This window comes from Lissotriton vulgaris, chromosome 1_1 (genome assembly GCF_964263255.1).
Source record: "Lissotriton vulgaris chromosome 1_1, aLisVul1.2, whole genome shotgun sequence".
Classification (NCBI taxonomy): Eukaryota; Metazoa; Chordata; class Amphibia; order Caudata; family Salamandridae; genus Lissotriton; species Lissotriton vulgaris.
In genome coordinates, this window is record NC_141685.1 from 2,116,890,889 (window position 1) to 2,116,911,589 (window position 20,701).

The 20,701-nt window shown below is 49.4% G+C and overlaps 1 protein-coding gene across 1 annotated transcript in view; it reads right to left on the minus strand.

Annotated features, from left to right (window-relative positions):
• The window catches only part of ABTB3 (ankyrin repeat and BTB domain containing 3), a 759,809-nt gene extending 740,192 nt beyond the window's left edge, over window positions 1–19,617 (minus strand). The window contains exon 1 of the mRNA XM_086921594.1: window positions 18,524–19,617. Coding sequence (XP_086777720.1) covers window positions 18,524–19,403 — 880 coding nt within the window. The 5' untranslated portion in view covers window positions 19,404–19,617. The remainder of the gene's footprint in view (window positions 1–18,523) is intronic.
• Window positions 19,618–20,701: the final 1,084 nt, after the last annotated feature.

Here is a 20,701-nt window from a genome sequence, read left to right on the forward strand (position 1 = left end):
GAAAAACGGGTATTTCAGCTGTTTCCCGAGGAGGGGCGCATTCCTCGGCGACCCGAAGTCTTTAAAGCACTCACTGAATAGAGAAAGGCCTCTATCTTCAGTAAAACACCTCAACAGCGCATCTTCTTACTGGAATCACTCCATACCCTCTTTCTGCCCGAAACACAGTCAGGACAAGGCACTGAGGACGTTAGAAGTCCCATAGTAATTATGCGAGACAAGAAAAATGATTGTGACAACAAATATAAAAAAGTCAAAATGGCATTGCTCTAAATGACCGATTTGGACGTCTCTCAATTAGGGCGTCTCTTTATTTATATGCAGATAGCTGAGCATAGAGCAGGCCAGCACAGGCATCTGGTAGGGTACAATAAGCCTTATGGCCTTCCTTGGTTGGATTTTACAGTTCCTGTGTCTTTGACATTGGGTGCAGTGTACAGTTTTAAGGGCCCTAATCAGGTGTTAGGTCCAGTGTATTAACTTCTCGATGTGGTCATATGATTCTGCCCTACCCTGTGATTGGTTGGATGTAGAAAAATCCTTTTTCCAAGGACAACCTAAAAGGAATGCCATATGTCCTTAAAACGGATACTGTACGAAACACTTTCTTAATGATAACGAAATTGGACGGAGGATTTATTTGGTAAGTTCCAAAGGCCCTCTCCCTCACAACATCTGCTTAGATGCACAAGGGATGCACACCTAGGAACACCACTCAATGATGGCATCTGGATGTAGGAAACACGGCGGCACCCTCTATGAGATGGGGAGAGAGAACCTACTGATTTAAAGATGCCAGCAAAGCATCGTTTGTTCTCAATAGAGACACCTCTAACAAAACCAAGGGGCCAACAACCGCAGTTACTCCCTTAGAAGGGAAACTCACAAACTGAACTAAGAAATAACGGTTAAGCCTTAATGAAGCAACCCGTGTCTCGAAACACGTTGGTAATTCATCACATAAAACTGTGCATGAAGAGATTGCGTGAAAAGAAAAAACAGAGATTCTGATTAAATAACTGATCACGCAGACAAATGTTTTAAATCTTACACGAACGTAAAAGTCCTTTATGACAATAAGAAATCCCTGATCCTGTCCTACTGTTATTGCCCAGAGAACTGCATTTTGCAGCATTGTTGTACCATGTGTACATGGCTGGGCACAGATGCTTCTACTTGGCATGGGTACTACATTAAACAAGGCTTAATATCAAACATGGACAGATGCATTTTCTAAGTCAAAAAGGCTGCCCATCCCACAGCAACGAGCTCTAGTTATGAAAGTGGCCTCAATGTTTACTTAGTAAGTAGATCAGATAGGTTCCTGTGTGCTGTCGCACAAGGCATGTGTTGGCCATTTGTTACAGCAATGAGACTCAGCAGTTAAAAAAATATGTTTGAGTGAAGAGAGGAATTTAACCAACCAGACTTAAGGATTTCCATCACTGAACACTGCCCAACATTGCTGCCGCCATGAAGAAGTCCCAGCTTGTTAGCTGCTTGTAAGATTTGCTAGCATTGTATTCTGAAGAAGGTTTTCCAGAGCAGAATGTGAGTCTTTTAAATTAGACTAGTAACAATTGAGAGTAAGGCGATGGTGCTGTGAAACCGAAGCATGGAGCAAGTCTTCCTTTTCCAAAGCCCCAGAACAGATTTGTTAAACATGGACCACCTGGGTTAGAAAGCAGATACATGGCGCCTGAGCGGCGTGCATGAAAAAGCAGCATGGATAAATGTTCAAAGAAAAATTCATTGGCATCGCTGTCTAGATCTCACAATTATAAATTTAGAATCGGTTTCAAAATGTGCACCTGTAAAAACAATAAAAACAAAAAATGTAAGGCTAACAAGTAACAATGTGTATTACGTAAGAATGTTATTTATATTCTTGGGGCAGCGACCATGTTTACATTATACATTTGGACATGCCAAGACGTCTGGGCTTTAAGGTCAATCGAGAAATTGTAGGAAATTATTTTTTTTTATATATGATTGAATAATACTTCTGCCACCCACCCTACAGAGATTACACAATTCCTCCTTCTAAGTAGATAATGCATCAGAAAATCCATGCAATTCGAACTGCAATCAACGTGACCTTTCATCCATTCTCCAGATATGATCATTTTACGCTTTACTTTCACTGGAGGTTGCCTTTACATTAAACATGCAAAATTGTGGGAGTAACTTTCAGAAAAGGGTCAAATTCAATAGTTTAAACATAATAAGGGTAGTTGTTGAGAAAAAGAAATGCACATAATTTAAAAGTATCGCTAATTACTAACTGTGTATGAGCTCATGCTACACAACACGTGAATGTACCTCTATAAAAGGAAAATATAGACAAATAGCTCAGTGAGCTGTGCACCAGCAGCAAAATTGTCCTTTTCTTCACCCTCACACTCCGTAGAATCCTGATTACCTGAGCCACACTCTTCTTCCAAGTACATAACAAGGGTCCACATCTTCTAGATAGGAATAGAATTTCCTGAGACTGGGCCCTCGGCCACTCCCCCCCCCCCCAACTAATATGCCACTTAACACATCACTGTAAACCTTGCTCTCTCTGTCCCCTTTTTACTTGTTGATGAGCCCCAATATGCTGCTGTAACCTGTAGTAACATCAAACAAATGATTGACGGAATGCTGACAATGCAAACATTCTGCCCCAGTCAAAAAATCTGGGTTAAATCCATCATTCTTTTGCCCACTAAGCCATCCCAATTTGGACCCAGCCATATGCAAATCAGTCTTGACCCTGTGCCCCATGGAAACAGTCCAGACCGAACTGCCAGGCCAGGTCCTCCCTGGACCGGAAACAAGCATCCTGGGACCGGTTTCAGGGTATGTCACCCTTCTTCAGCCAGGCTAGCCTGCTCAACACCCGCTCGGTCCACAGACACACCATCGACCTTTGGAATCTACTAGACACCATCTCTCCGGACGTCGCCTTCCTAACAGAAACATGGATGAACGCCTCCTCAGCCCCAGACATCACCATTGCCATCCCGGAAGGCTACAAGATCATCCGTAAGGACCGCACCAAGCAAACAGGAGGAGGCATCGCCATTGTCCATAAGAACTCCATCCGCATCTCAACCAGCTCAGACGTCAACCTCGCTAGCGCCGAACACCTTCACTTCCAGATCCACACCGACCCCAAGACCACACTCAGAGGCACCCTCCTCTACCGACCTCCAGGACCCCGTGCACAATTCAGTGAAGACATCACTGACTTTATCACCCCACACGCCCTCCCCTCCGAGGACTACATTCTATTGGGAGACCTCAACTTCCACCTGGAAAAGAGCAACAACAGCAACGCCACCACCCTTCTGGACAATCTAGCCAACCTCGGACTCAAACAACTTGTTAATACCCCCACTCACTATGCAGGTCACACACTCGACCCAATCTTCACCTCCAGCAAACATATCTCCTTCAGTCACACCACAGTTCTCCATTGGACGGACCACAGCTGCGTTCACTTTGTCTACAAAAGGACCACAACCCACAACCATCCTCAACCTACTCTGCAAAGAAACTGGAACAAAATCACCATCAACCAGATCTCCTCATCGCTTCTTCAAAACCCCCCTGCCCACTCTTCGAACCCCAACCAAGCAGCCATTAACCTCACTCAATGGCTAACCAACAGCGCCGACAACCTAGCACCTCTGAAAAAACGTAAAATCAAACTAGGCAGCAAAAACGCCCCCTGGTTCAACGATGATCTTAAGAAATCCAAGAAACTCTGTCGCTCCCTTGAGAAGGCCTGGAAAAAAGACCCAAATACCATCACCAGGGACGCCTTCAAAAACGCCACCCGCATACACCACCAACTGATCCGGGCTGCCAAGAAAGCCGCATTCAAAGACCGACTAGACAACAACGCCCACAACAGCAAGGAATTATTCAACATCGTCAAAGAGTTTACCAACCTGTTGGACCCGGCCCATTGGGCAGGTTCACCCCTAGACTTTTTGTTTTTTCGTAGCCTGTTTATGGAACCTGGTGTTGGTGATTTTAGGCCTCTGCGCACTTTTTCACTGTGGTACAGTGTAAAGTGCTTGAGCTCTCTGTGAATGTGTGGTTAGTGACCTGCCCTCCCATAGGAATGAATGGGGAATATGTATGCCCATGGTAGTTCCAGATGTGTGGGGAGTGCAGGGGCGAGTTTGGTATGGATGAGCTCGTGAGAGTGAATGCTGCAAAATGATGTATGCGGCATGACTGTGTCTAGTCTAGAAGTATTACTTTTGGAAGTTGGAATATTTGTGTAAGTTGGTGCTAGCGTGTGATTGGCTGGTGAGCCTGGCCCAGAGTGCCTGGGCCTGCTTGTGGATTGACTGTCTGGTTTGAGGATGACAGGGGCTAGAGAGCCCAGGAGGTTGTCTGAAGTCAGCCCATGGATGAAAGGCAGCATCTGCTGCCAGGGAAGTGGGAGGAGATGGCAACTGATAGTGAAGGGCTGTGCCTGCCTAACTACAAAGCTGGCTCCACCTCCCACTGGGCGACTGACACCTCTGTCCCTGATACTGAAGGGGACTTCCCTCTAAACCAGTCTAGCTGGTTCTCACACTGCCTGCTTCAAAGGACTTCAAAGGACTTCAAAGGCTTTTCTGTGTATAAGAAGGGGCTGTGTCCCCTTCCAAAATGTTCTTGTTTCTAACTTGAATCTGCCAGGGGCATGCTGCTGCTGGGGCTCAGGGGAATCCCTGAGCCCTGCCCAGCCCCTGGACTCCTGATGGACTGCTGGGGGACTCTTCCTGACTGTCCCCCTGCCTACTGCATTTCTTGAAGGACTTTTCTTGCTGGGGGCTATGCTGCTCCCTCTTTATGATTCCAGGACTGCCTGGAAGGACCTCGTGGCTGGACTGTGTGTCCTACTTTGCTGGGGGGCCTTTTTGCATTGATGTGTCCCCCTGAAACTGCTGTGGGCCAAGGAGATTGTGAAACTGCTGTGTGCAGTGGACATCGGGACTGCTCGACTAAGCCTGGCTGTGGTGTCCCGGATAGCGCGCTGGCTGCTCTCTGCGTTGATTGAGGGCGCAGCGCTGATTGCTGCCTGCTTTGCCCCGAGATCGGCGTGTTCATCGACACGTGCTCATGGGGGCCGAGGGGTTCTGAAGCTCCCCCAGCGCAGCGCGGGTTAATTCCGCTGGCCCGCATAATCACCGCCGTGGGCCCGGGCCCTGAACCTGACCTCGAGGGTCGGCTTGCATCCACGAAGGGTCCGTGCAGTGGTTGGCTGTGGACGGAGGGTTCGGCAGAAGTGCCGCGACGGGATTGGCCCGTGCACCGCGGCGTCATCCTGGTTGCCGCGCTGGGATTGGTAGAGGAGAGGAGCGTCATGGAAGGCCTGTCCCGGGAGCCGCACTGCCGTTGGCTGACTCCCGGGTGCTGCTGGAGGCTCGACACAGGGTCCGCGACCGGATGGGCCCGCAGCACTGAAGCCGCCGAGGAGTGTTGCCTGATGCCACCTCAGCGAGGAGCCGGAAGCCGAGTCAGCCGTTCGACCCCGTCCTCGCCGAGGGAATCTCTGAAGTGCCGGGTGATCACCCCCGGGCCCGGGAAGAGGTGAGCTGACCTCACCGACGGAGCCCCGAGCGAGAAGAGCGGAGGGGGCGCGAGGCACATGGTCGGTGCCTGCCCCTACCGCAGCCGGCGAGAATGAGCCGCCGCCTAGAGGAGCCCCGCACCCGAGTCCGGTGAGTGGGGCAGGAGAAGGGAGGGGCGCCGGGACACATTGGCGGTGTCCGCGCCCCCCCCAATAGCGCGAGCTCGCGCTTTTTGTTTGTATGAAGCCATGAGGGCTTCAAGGGCGGCCCCGGTTGGCAGTGGGTCGCCCCAACGTGTATGAGCCCAGAGAGGCTCCAGGGGGCCATTTCTTTTGATTTACGAGCCCCGCGAGGCTTGAGAGCCCTTTTGTTGAAAAAGCACAGAGTCAGGGCGGCCCCGGTTGGCAGTGGGTCGCCCCAACGTTGTCCAGAGCCATGAGAAGGCTCGAGGGGGCATTGTCTGCAGAGCCTGAGGGCTCCAACATTTGGCCACAGTGTTTGTTTTAGAGCCTGGGTGGCTCAGGTGGCGCAGAATTGTTCTAGGGGCTACTGAGAGCCCTGCCACAGCTTTCTGATCCCAGTTGCCCAGCACTTTGTGGGCAGCTGCCACGTTTAGGCTTGTGTACTTTGTGTCTGGCGCTACATGGCAGCGCACCCTGACTTTGGACTCAGGGCATCTTTGCCCCACAAGGCCAGTTGGCCTAGGGACTGCCACAGGTAGTGGCTTATGTAGGGTTGGCGCAATGTGATTTCTATGCTTTTTAATAGTTATTGCTAATGTGAGTTTTTGCGCTATTGATTTATTATGCACCTCTGAATGTGTTATTGCATCATGTGTGTTTTCTTTCCCTTATTACTCCTCTGAATGTAGGTTTATTGCATCATGAGTAATGTATTCTTTCTTAGACCCCTAAATGCTGAGTGATACTTAGGTGGTTGTCTTTTCTACTCCTCTGAATGTAGGTTTATTGCATCATGAGTAATGTATTCTTTCTTAGACCCCTAAATGCTGTGTGATACTTAGGTGGTTCTTCTTTTTCTAGTACAGGTGGTCCTAGTAAGGTCCTGGTTCCTGTTACCAGTGGTTACTGGCTGTTATCTTTGATTATTATTTTATATTCTACATTTTATCTAGAAGTGCTATATCTGAATATGACAGTGGCCCTTGTGGCCCTGTCTTGTGTACATAATCCCTGTGAATATTGCCTGTGACAGTTGGCACAATGTATATGTGTGATTTTATCTGATATGTTTTTACAATACAAAAGTTATTTTTATAATAACCTTGTGTGGAGTCTCTTTTGTGGTGTGCCTAGTATGTTGTTGCTGTTGTGTGCTGGCGCAAATGCTTTACACATTGCCTCCGAGTTTAGCCTTACTGCTTGAGCCAAGCTACCAAGGGGGTGAGCAGAGGTTATCTTGGCGTGTGACTTCCTTGCCCTGACTAGAATGGTGGTTTCTGCCTGGCTTTGGCGTCAGCCTTAGCCTACCAGAAATAGCCAGTTCTAACACAACCCTACTGCCAACTCCAAAGACATCACTCCCTCTCAAACCCTTTGCGACTCCCTAGCTTCGTTCTTCCACGACAAAATCGCAGACATCCACAACAGCTTCGACAACCAACCCGGAGACCAACCCACCCAACTTTCTGCCGTACCTTCACCCCCCTTGAACATCCTTAATGACAGGAACCCAATCTCCACTGAGGGCACCATCCGCCTGATGAACTCCATCCACTCAGGATCCCCAACAGACCCATGCCCTCACCACATCTTCAACAAAGCAGACTCCATCATAGCATCACACCTTCGAGACGTCATCAACTGCTCCCTCAACTCCGCCACCTTCCCGGAAAGCTGGAAACACGCCGAACTCAGCGCCCTTCTGAAAAAACCCACAGCTGACCCCACTGAACTCAAAAACTACCGCCCCATCTCGCTCCTTCCATTCCCGGCCAAAGTCATCGAGAAAGCTGTCAACAACCAACTCGCCGCCTTCCTCGAAACCAACAAATCCCTCGACTCCTCACAGTCCGGCTTCCGAGCAAAACACAGCACTGAGACCGCACTCATCGCAGCTACAGACGACATTCGAACTCTACTGGACAATGGAGACACAGTCGCCCTCATCCTCCTTGACCTCTCCGCAGCCTTCGACACAGTCTGCCATAGCACCCTGTTACAACGCCTCAGAAACATCGGAATCCAAGGAAAAGCTCTGGAATGGATCCCCTCGTTCCTTACCGGAAGAACTCAGAGAGTCCGCCTTCCACCATTCAAATCAGAGGCCACTGAAGTCATTTGCGGCGTGCCACATGGATCTTCACTCAGCCCCACCCTCTTCAACGTATACATGAGCCCCCTCGCGACCATCGCACGCCAACACAACCTCAACATCATCTCCTACGCTGATGACACTCAACTGATCCTTTCACTCACCAAAGACCCGAACACCGCCAAAACAAACCTACATGAAGGAATGAAAGAAGTAGCCGAGTGGATGAAGCACAGCCGTCTGAAACTGAACTCAGACAAAACAGAAGTCCTTCCCCTCAGCCTGGGATGACACCTGGTGGCCAGAGGCCCTTGGAAAAGCACCCATCCCGACGGGCCACGCACGGAACCTGGGCGTCATCCTAGACTCCTCACTCTCGATGAACAGACAAGTCAACGCCGTTTCATCATCTTGCTTCAACATTCTTCGCATGCTCAAAAAAACATTTCGCTGGATCCCCACCGAAACTAGAAAAACGGTCACCCACGCACTGGTCACGAGCCGCCTGGACTACGGTAACACCCTATACGCCGGTACCACCGCAAAACTTCAGAAAAAACTCCAAAGCATCCAGAACGCATCAGCCAGACGCATACTAGACATCCCGCGTAAAGACCACATCTCTAGTCACCTGAAAAACCTCCACTGGCTCCCCGTCAATAAGAGGATAACATTCCGCCTCCTAACCCACGCACACAAAGCACTTTACGAACTTGGACCCGAATGCCTCAACTCACGACTTTCCTTCTACACCCCCTCCCGCCAGCTACGCTCCTCCAACCAAGCCCTGGCTGTTGTGCCTCGCATCAACAAAACCACCATGGGAGGACGATCCTTCTCCTACCTGGCAGCCAAAACCTGGAACTCACTTCCCACTCACCTTCGCCTCACTCAGAACCACCTAGCATTCAGAAAGCAACTTAAAACTTGGATATTCGACAAGTAATTCCCCACCCTTCCTCAAGCGCCTTGAGACCCTCTGGGTATGTAGCGCGCTATATAAATTTTTTGACTTGACTTGACAGTGAGCAAGGGACCCACGTCTGGGCATACCCATCCCACTTAGGGCAATGCAAACATTCTCCCCACTCAAAAAATCTGGGTTAAATCTATTGTTCTTTTGCCCACTACACCATCCAAGTTTGGACCCAGCCACATGCAAATCAGCATAAACCCAGGAGGAGACCATTGCATCCTTGGTAACATGGAGTCATCTGGAAACCTTCTTTTTGTTAACCTTCAGAAATGGACCACAATATTAAACCCATCTGTCACACATTTCTGGCACTCATGAACTCCTATAATATTCTGAAGGATTCAGTCATCTAGTTTGAAGAAGATTGCATCCCAGGGCATTGGTACATTGACTTTGAAGGTGGATGGGTGGCCCTAATATATTGTAGGATGTCTGTACCTGCAGTACTGCGACTAGTAACCAACTGAGTATCACATCAAGTACCAGGCCCCTCTACCTCACTGATAGGAGGTTAATTTCATGGATTGTAGGTGGCAGGAGGAAATAGGTTTTCCAATCTCTCATGTATGGATTATAATTCTGCAGAGAACAATCAGGGTAGTCCGATGCAAATGAAGTAACACTTTTTCCCTGCGCCATGTTACAGATGCGAGTACAGAGGCAAACAGGCTATATGGAAAGCACACTAATTGTGCGTCACATTTGCAGTGCAGCGCTGTAAGTGTATATTATCCTTTAAGCCACATATTTTAGAGTGGGGTGGCAAGAGGGAGAACACAGGGATCCCTGGGGTTCCCAGGCGGGTGCATTAAAACAATGCACCTGGCTGTCATGGGATCACTGCCCCTTCTTCAAATTGCAGGTGGTTCCTCTGCACCGAAAGACGGACTGGCAGTTTCCAACCTCCTTTCAATGCTGTGCACCTTAAAGCACAAGCGCAACTTGTTTGAGCCTGCAATGGGAATAAAGGATTCTGTATGTAATATGGTGCAACCCCAGTGTGTGCCTGGTGGAAACTACCTAGCAGATGGGGCCTGTGCACCATTGTACATAAATCTGCCCCATCTACTTATAAGCGGGGCTCCTTCCAACATTCTCCAATGGTGAAGTCTGATTTGTGGGTAGTTCAGTTAGAAGCTAGGTCGAATAGTTTACTTTTGAGGATATTTCCTGAGAGTTCTGTTTCAGTTCAAGGGATTCCAGTATGAGAGCCGCCATTCTTAAGGATCTATCTCAGTTCTTCAGCCATTCGAAGGCTCGCGGTTAGCTCAGCCGTTACTGACTGAAGGTTTCAAGATGGTGCACAGTGGTATGTATAACAGTTTCCGCAGGTATCCGGGCCTTCTGCCCCAAAGCGACAATCAGTGGCGGCTCCTCCATAGGGGCGTTGGGACAAAGCACACTGCTTTCTCACAGTGAGAGAAGCAGAGAAGCGAGAAGCAGAAACATAAAATGGTAAAACTACCATTTTATGTTTCTGCTTCTCGCACTGTGAGAAAGCAGAAGTGCCTGGTTGGGGGGGGGAGTGGCTTGCCCGCTGTTGTTGGTACTGACTGTTTGGTCCGTCACATGGCCGACCAACCCAGTCATGCGCACTCTCCCTTTTTTTTCTCTATGTAGGCTGCATGCAGCCTACATAGAGAAAATGTCTCGGCTGGGGCGCTCTCTGCTGCGCCTCACCAATCACAACTCTGCCATTGGAGAGGCCATCATAGCTGTGTGATGGCCGACAAAATTGCTGTCTGAGTGAAATAGCTGGAAAGAGAGCTGAACACATAAAGGAGGGACTTTAACAGAAATCCACCAATAAGAAGCCAACATTTCTGAATGCCACAAATAGTAACCAATGGCAATCAGTGGGTTTGCCAAACACCACAGAAGAGAAATAACAGGTCGATTAAAGCTCGACCTAACAAGTAGCACAGCAGTCAAATTCATGGCCCTTCTCAAAGAGACGTGACTATGCCAATATCATCCACAAGGCATATCAAAGTTCATTTTCAAGTGCAAAAAAATGAGATAAGAACTGTATTTAATTCACAGATCTACAAATAGCAGTGATAAATTAATATATTACTTATCGGTAATCTTCATTTCCTGAAACCTAAGTCCTCCCCATCCCAGTCCATACACTGTGAAGAGGACCTCCTGCTAGATACAGCTCTACAAGTCCTATTTCTGTTTTCACTAATGAGCCTTCCCTCCACCCAAAAGAGGCCCCTCTTCAAGACAGGAATCACTTAATAGGAAGCTGCCTTGAGGAATTGAGACCAAAAGGGTGGCGACAAAGGGATCTCAGACAGGGACGGGGGGACTAAGGTTTCTGGTAATGAAGATTACCAATACGTAATATATTCATTAGCACAAAACCTGTTCCCCTGACCATAATCTGTGAGAAGGCCCTCCTCAAAGAATATGGGCTGCGACTGGGGAACAGGTTTCTGGGTAATGCAAGTAGGCCATCTTGCTACCTTGGTGTGCATAGATCTGAGCCTCTGTGCAGAACTTGGTCCCAACCAATTTGTCCTCCTTAAATCAGTGGGCCACCTGGGCACCATAGAAATAGGTCTGAAAGGCAACACCGTTTAGAATAATACATCACATTTAATTATAACTACAGAAATTAAATAGTTTTCATTGCTGAAATGTATGCAGTGGCTACCTTTTTAAACCATTCCTAGCCTCTTCTAGGGTGAACAATGCAGCAAGGCTGTAAGGACTGGTAGAAGGTTGGGTGAGGTATAGCTAAATAAAAGTGGAGTTCTGTTGTGACCTGTGCACATTTCTCGGAAGGTCTAATGTCTGGTGTTAATTCCTTTTGATTTTACTATGATTATATGTATAATAAATATAGTTATTGGACCTTGCATTAAGCCCTCTTCATCCATTGGATTGTAATTGTGTCAATCACATTTTACTTCCACCCACTGCAGCATAGCACAGTTAGTCAGCTCACTTCAGCCATTGTCTGTGTTCAGAGTGAGTGCCTGCATTTTGCTTCTTCAGAAATAGCACATCCGCACACAAAGTAGTTCCCTTCAGTGCCAGGGACAACTATGACAATGGGTGCTTTCTGATGCCAAATAAATCAGTAACGTTTTGGAAAACATGCAACAAAGTAAAACAAGCACTGACAAATTGCAACGTCCGTCCTTCATGTTTATGGCCTTCTTTACAGACACTAATCCAACCTGCTACAAAATGGAGGTCATCATTGCTGAACTAAAAACTTTCAGTTCAACTTCAGTCGTGATATTCATAAGAAGTCCCAAAACAACTAAGTATCATAAATAAGAACAACCAGGTTTGAGAATGTAGTTCAGTCCTATAATATTGCCTGACCTATATCACACATATTTACCACGAACAAATAGGTTGGCTATAAATACTCATTTAGATAAAGTCATTTTTGGACGTCCTGGTTTTTTCTACCATTTTTTCATTGAGTCGTAGATATCTGTTGCTGACTCAACCACCTTAACGAAATATAAAATAACTGAGAAATGTGCTTTCAGCCCTGTTTTACTCGAAAAACCTGAGTGATTTAGGCAATTCAAATTAGACTTTCAGCTACTTTTGCCTCTCAGACTTTTGTTTTCCCTTCCATGCTTGGTCTTCCTTTAGCCAATGGCTAATTTGTAAAAGATGAAAAAATGAAGGGGGGGGGGGGGGGGGGGTTGGGAGTCATTTGCTGGAACTGTCAAATTCCAGGATTGCAGTATACAACTAGGCTGCATAGTCTTCGTTCAATCTTATACTATCTTCTACCACCATCCTCGACTTCCTATCTCTTTATCTCACTCCTTCAGGTTATTTTTTGTATCCCTGTTTGTCACTGTTTTACTATCTTACTTTTCCTCCTTTCTCTATTTTCTGCTTTTCTATCTCTTGCTCTGGGTCAAAGTATGATGAACTAAGCTTTGGCCTCAGCCGTGGCACATGGAAATAGGAGCGGTGGGGCCAGGTTGGGGGCGGGGGGATTGGACAGACAATCAGGAGGGAAAATGAAATAAATAAATAATTTTCCCTTGTCGCCGTCTTTCGAAACCCAACCCACTGCTTTTACCTGCACCGGCCGTGGCTGTTGCGCCTTTTTTTGAGTTTGGGGTTCCGATGGATTGACAAACCCACGGTGGCAGCGAATCTGTAGCCTGACCACTCTATAACAAGTTGGGCGGTCGGACTGCCACTGGACTGCTCTTGCCACCACTGATTCGCGATCCTTGGCGGTCTTGCAGTAGTCTGAGGCCCCTAATATGCTGGTGGTGCAGCAGTGGCACCACCAAGCGTATTAGGAGTTTACTCACCACCACCATTTTCATGGTGGTGAGCCCGCCAGGAAAAGTGTGGTGATGAGGAAACAAAGGGGGCCCTACAGGGCCCCTCTGTGCCTCTGCCCCAGGGGATGTGTGCAGGGGGGGCACATAGTATGCCCCCCTGTCTGCATGCACACCCAGTTCCTTCAGGGCCTGGACTTCACAGTCCATGCCCTTCTGGAACATGCAATGGCGTTCCCATTGCGGTGCCTTGCTAATGCTCACGTATGAGCCTTAGCACTTCACCGCCAAAGGCCAGCCACCACAGGACAGCCCGACCCGAATTCCTGTCGGAATCCAGCAGACAGTTGCATTATGGCTTTGGCGGTGTGGCAGCCGCTGCCACACCGCTTAATTCATAATAAGCCACTAAGTCTCGGCTCTCGAAAATGTATTCACGCACTCACAACCAGGACAGAATAAGTACTGGTCTTCACCCTCTGCTTATATGAACTGCGGTAGAAGGCCAATGAAAGTGCAGCTGCACTTGCAAAAGCTACAGGAAGGCATGAGGGATGAAATGGGGAAACTGTGGCTTATGATTTTTTTAAAAAAGAAAAAAGATCAGCGTTGAGAGTTATTCTTTATATTTCATGCAAACACTGAATTACAGTCATCCAGATGTATGGTAATCTAACTTTTAAGTACTATAACCCTATAATTATCCAACTTGTACTGGAGAAACACATTAATTTGAGCTTGTCAGCCATCACATTTTCCCTCACCATAAAAATATGCGAAATTTCTAGGCATTTCTGAAGTACTTAAGTACAAGTGTGAATGTTATACAAATTAATTAATGTTGTGTTCCCACCGATGCTACAGAGTTTACAACGTTTAGCTAAATAGACCCACCCCAGCTGTATCCACCATGCACAACGATTTACTCCGAGATGATAGATACAAAACAACTTGGTGAGTTATTGTCCAGTTAGCTTGTGACTCGCTTTTGACTCTGAAACACAAGCAGGAACCAGGCAAGTTCTCTTAATGGTAGTGGGATGTAGGCGTCGCCTTGTGCAAGTGGTGTCCCTTCTTTTCATTATGCAGGTAGAGTGCCAATAGGACGTACTACAGAGGTTAGCCTTGATACTTCATGTCAGGGCGTAGTTCGTTGTGGTATGGTTTGTGTGGTATATTGTTCCTACCTTTGTTTCTATGCTTCCCCTTGTATTAGCCCTATGTCATGTATTCCAGAATGTAGGCGGCCCTGCCTCATCCTAGGATTCTAGGATGAGACAGTTTGTGCCTGGCCAGCTAGCGTTGAAGATACCTGCTGTTTTGATCCAGCAATAAACCTGCTGTTACACACCAGAACCCTCAGAGTGACTTACTACAATTTTGGCGATGAGGGTGGAATGTTATGTTTTTTTTTTTAGAGTGACTTACTACAGTTCGCCATCTTGAAGTAGTAAGTTTGTTTTGCTGGTATATCACGTTATGCTACGTTATTTAGAACATGCTATAAATTGAATCTTCCGTGTAGTTATGTCCAATAGATTTTGAATGACGAGGCTGAAAGGAGGCTTATATATCAAATCTAAGTCTTAACAACAGCTTCCTCGGTTATGGTACAGGATGTCTTGAATCAACAGCGGGGTTAGGCCCAGCCCGGCAATCGCTGCTGGAATTAATTTGTGCTCGGCTGGAATCCCGCAGAACCCCCTGACATTCTGTCTTTACAGAAAGCATTTCATAAAGAGGCCCTTTCATCCAATCCGAACGTGCTCCTTGGCTGTGAATTAAATGTAACACCTGCCTGTGGAGCTGGCCCCCTAGAATGTGAGGTCTAGAGGTCAGAGCGCAAGGAGAGGGCACTGGACTCCAGAGTTCACGTCACACGTCCTCGTCAAAAACATACCCCCACAGCCAGTACATCTGACCAACCAAGCACCGTAAAAACACGGCAGGAAAGGGGGGTCCGTGCATTCATTTCTGATGAGTTATTAATGTCCCAAAGCCCTAAGTTGCAAGGGACACTCTATTCTGCATGTGGAACTCTAATAGGGGGCCTATAGTGTAATGGGAAATACCGGTCTCTTTATTCAGTCCTGCGTCACTGACAGTCAACAAGAATCATTCTAGAACGCTCCTTTAATGACGTCTGCTAGGGTTTGGAGACATTATGACTACATTGCCCAGAGGGGGGTTTTAATATCACTGACATCAGGCGCATTGACGCCATTCTACCGCCCCTAGGACTGAATCTCTGAGGTTAGAAGGACACAGCCTCACAGACTCCCATGTTGTGATGAAGAAAGACTGTTTATTGCCTTTTGATGAAGTTCAAGCTCACCCCATTATGGTCCACGTGAAGGTCAGCTTGTTGTACCCCTGCTACGTGACCGACACCCGCCCACCACACCCCAAGGGGGCGAACCACTGAAAACTCAATCCAGATGCCGGCTCTGACTCGGCTCAAGATCCTCTTGTCAACTCGAGCCTAACAGGAGCCGAGGCTCACAGAGGCGATGTGTCCTAGTGGCCACAGCAACCACTCAGGTTAAAGTCCTGGCCTCAGCCCAGCCTCCTGTGCGTCCAGCAAACCTCCCTAAGCCCAACAAACACCTGTGGCACAGTCGGTGTATGTTATGAAGGGCTATTATGTCCCTGGGCGCCATATATAGGGTGCACAATTAATGAATGAATGAATGGGCACTTGTTTAGCGCATGGCTACCCAGGGGCATCCCAGCGCTTAAGACATAGGGTGCACAAGACAAGTGACTCGCATCTTAGTTGATAATTATCTGATATTCTAAAGAGAAACGCTTCCACTGCTAAGGAAAAACACTTCTTTGAATCTAGAAGACACTATCATATTGTAACATTATGTTTGGTGCATAATTTGCATGGCAAATATTTTCAAGGCTCGGCTCCTGCATGGGCTCTTAGAGCCTGAGCCGACTCTTGGCTCAGCGCTCCGTGCTAACTTGCTGTCTCATCCACCCCTTCCTCCGCAAGGCAGGTCTGGTGGTGATCTGGGGCTCTGCGGCCTCTGTGCCATCCTACCCTCGCCTTCTAGTGCACTGTGATTCAAGTGTCCACATTCACCTGAGAAATGTTGCTTCAGTAGTACAGGGGACACCGAGCTGTGGCCCACTCAGCCTCCGAAAATGAGCCCTGAGACTTGTTTCACCCCTCATATTCCACCCCTCAATCTGATACAAGATGGCTGCTCTTGTAATGCTACCCATGATGGTGGGAGATCTGCACGTGCTTCTCTGCCATTCTCTTGCCCACCTACTCTTAGGTCGGGCCCAAGCCTCCAGCGCATCAAGGCCTGGAACTCTGATTGCTATTTTAGGCTTTTTAAGCTTTATCCCCATGCAAATCTTGAATCAGGTACCAAGAGGCATCTCTGTGGTTCTGTTAGCTCCGGTGCATGCGCAGCACCCGCCGAGCTAGCTTAAGTAACGGATGAGGGATGACAGTACAGTCTGTGGGTTGTTACACTCTCTGCTCTGTGTCCTGCTCACTTTCAGCGGAAGGAGCTCGAGCAATATGATGCCTTGTGTAAACGGACTGTGTGTCACTGAGGTGTCAGGTTTGAAACAGCCCTTCCAGTGTCACGCGCTTCCAGTGTCACGCCAGTAGAACACTGGTCCCTATTATTAAAACTGCACAGTAAATAAAACAAAACTCTGTTTAAAAATCCGGTCCATTCCACCAGGGAGGCGAAAGACAGCATGAAACTGCGAGCATTGAGCAGTGACCGGCCTCTCCACGCACAGAGGAGGGTGGGTGCGTGATGCACTGCGCAACAAGTATGGCGTGCGCGATGCATGACGTCACGTAGTAGGGGGCGGTAGTGTCAGGGGGTCCTCGGCCTTGCATGTGAATAGGAGGGGTCCACCTTCAGCAGAGAAGAGGGAAACACACCGGATGGGCCTGGGGGCGCTCTTGGCCAACGAGTCCACCATTTTAACTCCCCTTGCATCCTGCGCTCGCGAGTCCTGGCTAACAAGGAGGTCGCTGGGGCTTGACTGCATATTTTAAATACATTCAAGGTAAAGACATATATGGCCAAAAAAGCGCATCTAGGGCAAAGCGCTGCATTATACTGCAGTCAGGCTCTGTCGCTGTGTTTTACTATACAACATGCATCTCGAATGCAGAGGCGGGGGCTCAGCTCTGTTCATACTTCATATACAACCAGCCAGAAATCACAAGCCGCCCCCCACAAGCAGCGTGAATCAAAAACAGACAAGCAACAGACACTCAGACAGAACTCGGCACCTCAAAAAGAAAAGACGCTTCTTCAAAGATGACCTTGAGAATTAGTAGGCGTCACATCACCAGAAGCTCTTGGCAAAGACATTGAAGTAGGAAATACACCTTTTGTTGCATGAGTGGGTTGGACAAGACACTAAATGAGATGTGATGAAAAGTTGCTGCCATCCAGCCACACCTTGTGCTACAGAGGGTGGCATTTGTGGGCTCTTGTGTGATTGCACAGACGTGCGCGTCCCAGCCCTACGCCTGTTTGCAGGGGCTTATACGGCGCTGCCTTACACTGCAGAGGTGTCCTGGGGGAGCGCGAGCCGAGATGCGCTCCGTGAATGCAGTCAAGGTCAAGCCCTGACATGGGAAATGCAACTCTGCACCTGTCAGAAATGCAAGCAGGACCGGTGGCTTTGGTATCGCCGGGTGAATATAAAAAGATCAGCAGAGCTGAGGCGGCGCGTGACACCGGATACCTGGGCGCAGCGTCCACTGCAGAGCTCAGCCTCCCCGAGCGGGAGAGACCATCGCCGCCGGGGCCTCCGGCAGCTCACTGGGCTGCTAATGCCCTAGCGACACAGCGACTCACTGCACACTGTTATACATTAATACCTGCGCGGGTGGGAATGCGAAAAGAGACATGTGGACAGCAAGACAGGCATACAAACGTAAAGATAGAGGTTGGATGACTAGATTGGACGAATGTCTGAACGGGTTGGGGGGGGGGCGAATGGGCTGCTAGAAGGCAGAATGGATGGACAGTTGGGTGGGTGCGGGGTTATACGGACAGGTAGGGGATGGAAGAATGGATGGGTGAACGAAGGTGGGTGGCTGGATAGTGGTAGATCTGATCAACAGGTGGACGGATGAATGGATGGATCTGCAGGCTGTCGGGGGTGAGTTCATGGTTGGGAAGAGGGGAAATGGACGAGTGGAAGGACGAATAGCCGGACTGGGTAGGGGATGAGTGGTCGGAGGTTAGATGGACGAATGAATAGAAGGACCTATGAGGGATAGGACAAACAGAGGGACGCATGAAAAGACAAAGTGGCTGGATGAACGAAAAGCAACGCTGAATGTCTTTGGTGTCAAAATGGCAGAGAGGGGGTCGGAGAGAAAGAGGCGCTCTACTTTAAAACAAACTTCACGCTCGTGCACAGTAAGTGCGGCTTACCACTGGCATTCTTGCCGCATATGAGGTGCTGGTGCGGCTGCAGCAGCCCCCAGAAGTCGGAGTCGTTGTTGACGGTCTGCTCCACGGCCTCGGCTGTGAACATGGGGGGCTCCCCGTCCTCCTTGTCGGGGGCCCGCGGGCCGGCCTGCAGCAGCCGGCGGTGCAGCTCCCTGAAGAGGCTCTCCATGCAAGCGGTCAGGTAGATGGCGGCGTGCTCGTGGATGCGCAGCGCCACCCGGCTGTCCACCATCCAGCGGTAGAAGCGGCCCACGGACAGGGCCAGCCCGCAGCGCGCAGACTTGCCCCTGCTCAGGCGGTCGGCGCCTCCGGTGCTCATGTTGTAGAGGGAGAGGGCGCCCAGCGCCGCCGCCGTGCCGCCCGCCGACAGGCTCCAGGTGAGCACCACCTCCATGGCGCTCTGCACCTCGGCGCGGGTGCACTTGGCGAAGCGCAGGCTCAGCCGTTGCGCCTCCCGGGCGATGCGCACCAGCGCCCGGCTGAGCAGCGCGGACAGGCGGGCCACAGCATCCCGGCCGAGGGGGGCAGCGCCCGTCGGCTCCTTGCGCAGGAGCGCCTCCACCTCCTCCAGGGTCCAGGGCACCTCGTCGAGCTCGGGCAGCCTGGAGCACTGGCCCGAGCAGTCCGGCACCTCCGAGTCTTCGGCCAGGACAGTGTTGACGGTGTCGAAGCTGTTGTGCCGGCTGTGCATGGAGCCAGTTAGCGGCCCGCCCTTGGCTCCATGGGGGGGCGCCGCCGCCGGGTGAGAATCGGACGCCAGGGAGAGGTTGGACGAGCGGAGGGAGCCTGCGGCACCACCATACCCGGAGTCCAGCGTGGAGTCCTCCAGCGTCCTCACGGCGGTCTTAGCTCTCCGTGCCATGGCTGCACTTCATACTGCACCAGAGGGGCCAAGGGGGGCTAGGGCACCTGCGCTCGCATCAGGTGCGCAGCAGGGCAGCGAACAGCTGGGCGCGGAGCGGAGGGAGGGAGGCGGCGCCGCTCACTCACTCACTCACTCTCCCGGCAGAACAGCAGCAGCAGCAATGCACCAGGGCTGCCCAATTCCGATCCCGCACTGCACTATACAGCAGACCCAAAAGCAGCCTGAAGGCTGGGGGCGGGGCTACGCAGAGCAGGAGGCCCGGCAGCCAATGGAGTCTGCGGGTGGCACATTCCACCACAGTAGCAGCACCAGCAGGGAATGTGAGGCGCTACAGAACTGGAATGTCAAGAGTGTGGGCAGAATCCGGCGCAGGAACTGGACGCGCCACTCTCTTCAGCGAGCATGGTCTCAGTCAGAAACTCCCAACACCTCCCTCCCTCACTCCCTCCCAGAGCCATCCATCACTCTGACGCGTTCTGAAACAGAAAATGAATGTCGAGGCTTGAATGTAAACGTGCATTCTTCCTGTCACCGGACACTTTCCTGAATTGCACAAGCGTGTTCCAAAACAGCTGGTGGAAGTGGTAACACACACACCATTCAAAAATGCAGCGGTGTTCTTATTTGTAATGACGACTACTCCAAGCTTTGTTACAGTCTATTGAGTTTACTGGTCTTCGATAGGGCAACGTTAGTAATGGGGTGAATGCACACTGCACACACATGCACAAGTGTTCTTGAAAAGTGGATTCGGTGGGTGTGAAGCAAAAAGACAAGGGGTGCCAGTAGTCATTAGCGTGCCAAGCATGCAGCAATGAGCCCACTTTTCGCTTGGTCTTGAAATAACGTTAGTGTAGGTGTAGGGTGTCCAAATGTAGGGTGACCAAACCTTGAAAGCCAAAAACTGGGACATTTCGGAAAAACAGAAGGACTACAATTTTACATCCACCAAATGGCACAGAATGACTTACATGACAGCGCTCTTCAACAGGGAAACAGGCAACGAATAGCTGAGGGAATTGAATGCAACTTCTAAACCCGAGAGTATACGTTTACACAAAGTGAATGGGTGGATATGCTATCTTGATGTGCACATCACCATATGTGCAGAGGTCATGGGAATTGCATTATGTCACTCTCCAACCATTTGTTATTGGTGATAAAACAGTGCCAAATACTCATCCACCTAGAGTATTACACTTTTGGAACTACGAAGTAGTCCAAATCCAAATCGTAAGCACTGTTGCACACTAGAGCAAAGTCTCAATAGAAGATGTTCCAACAAATCAGTCGTT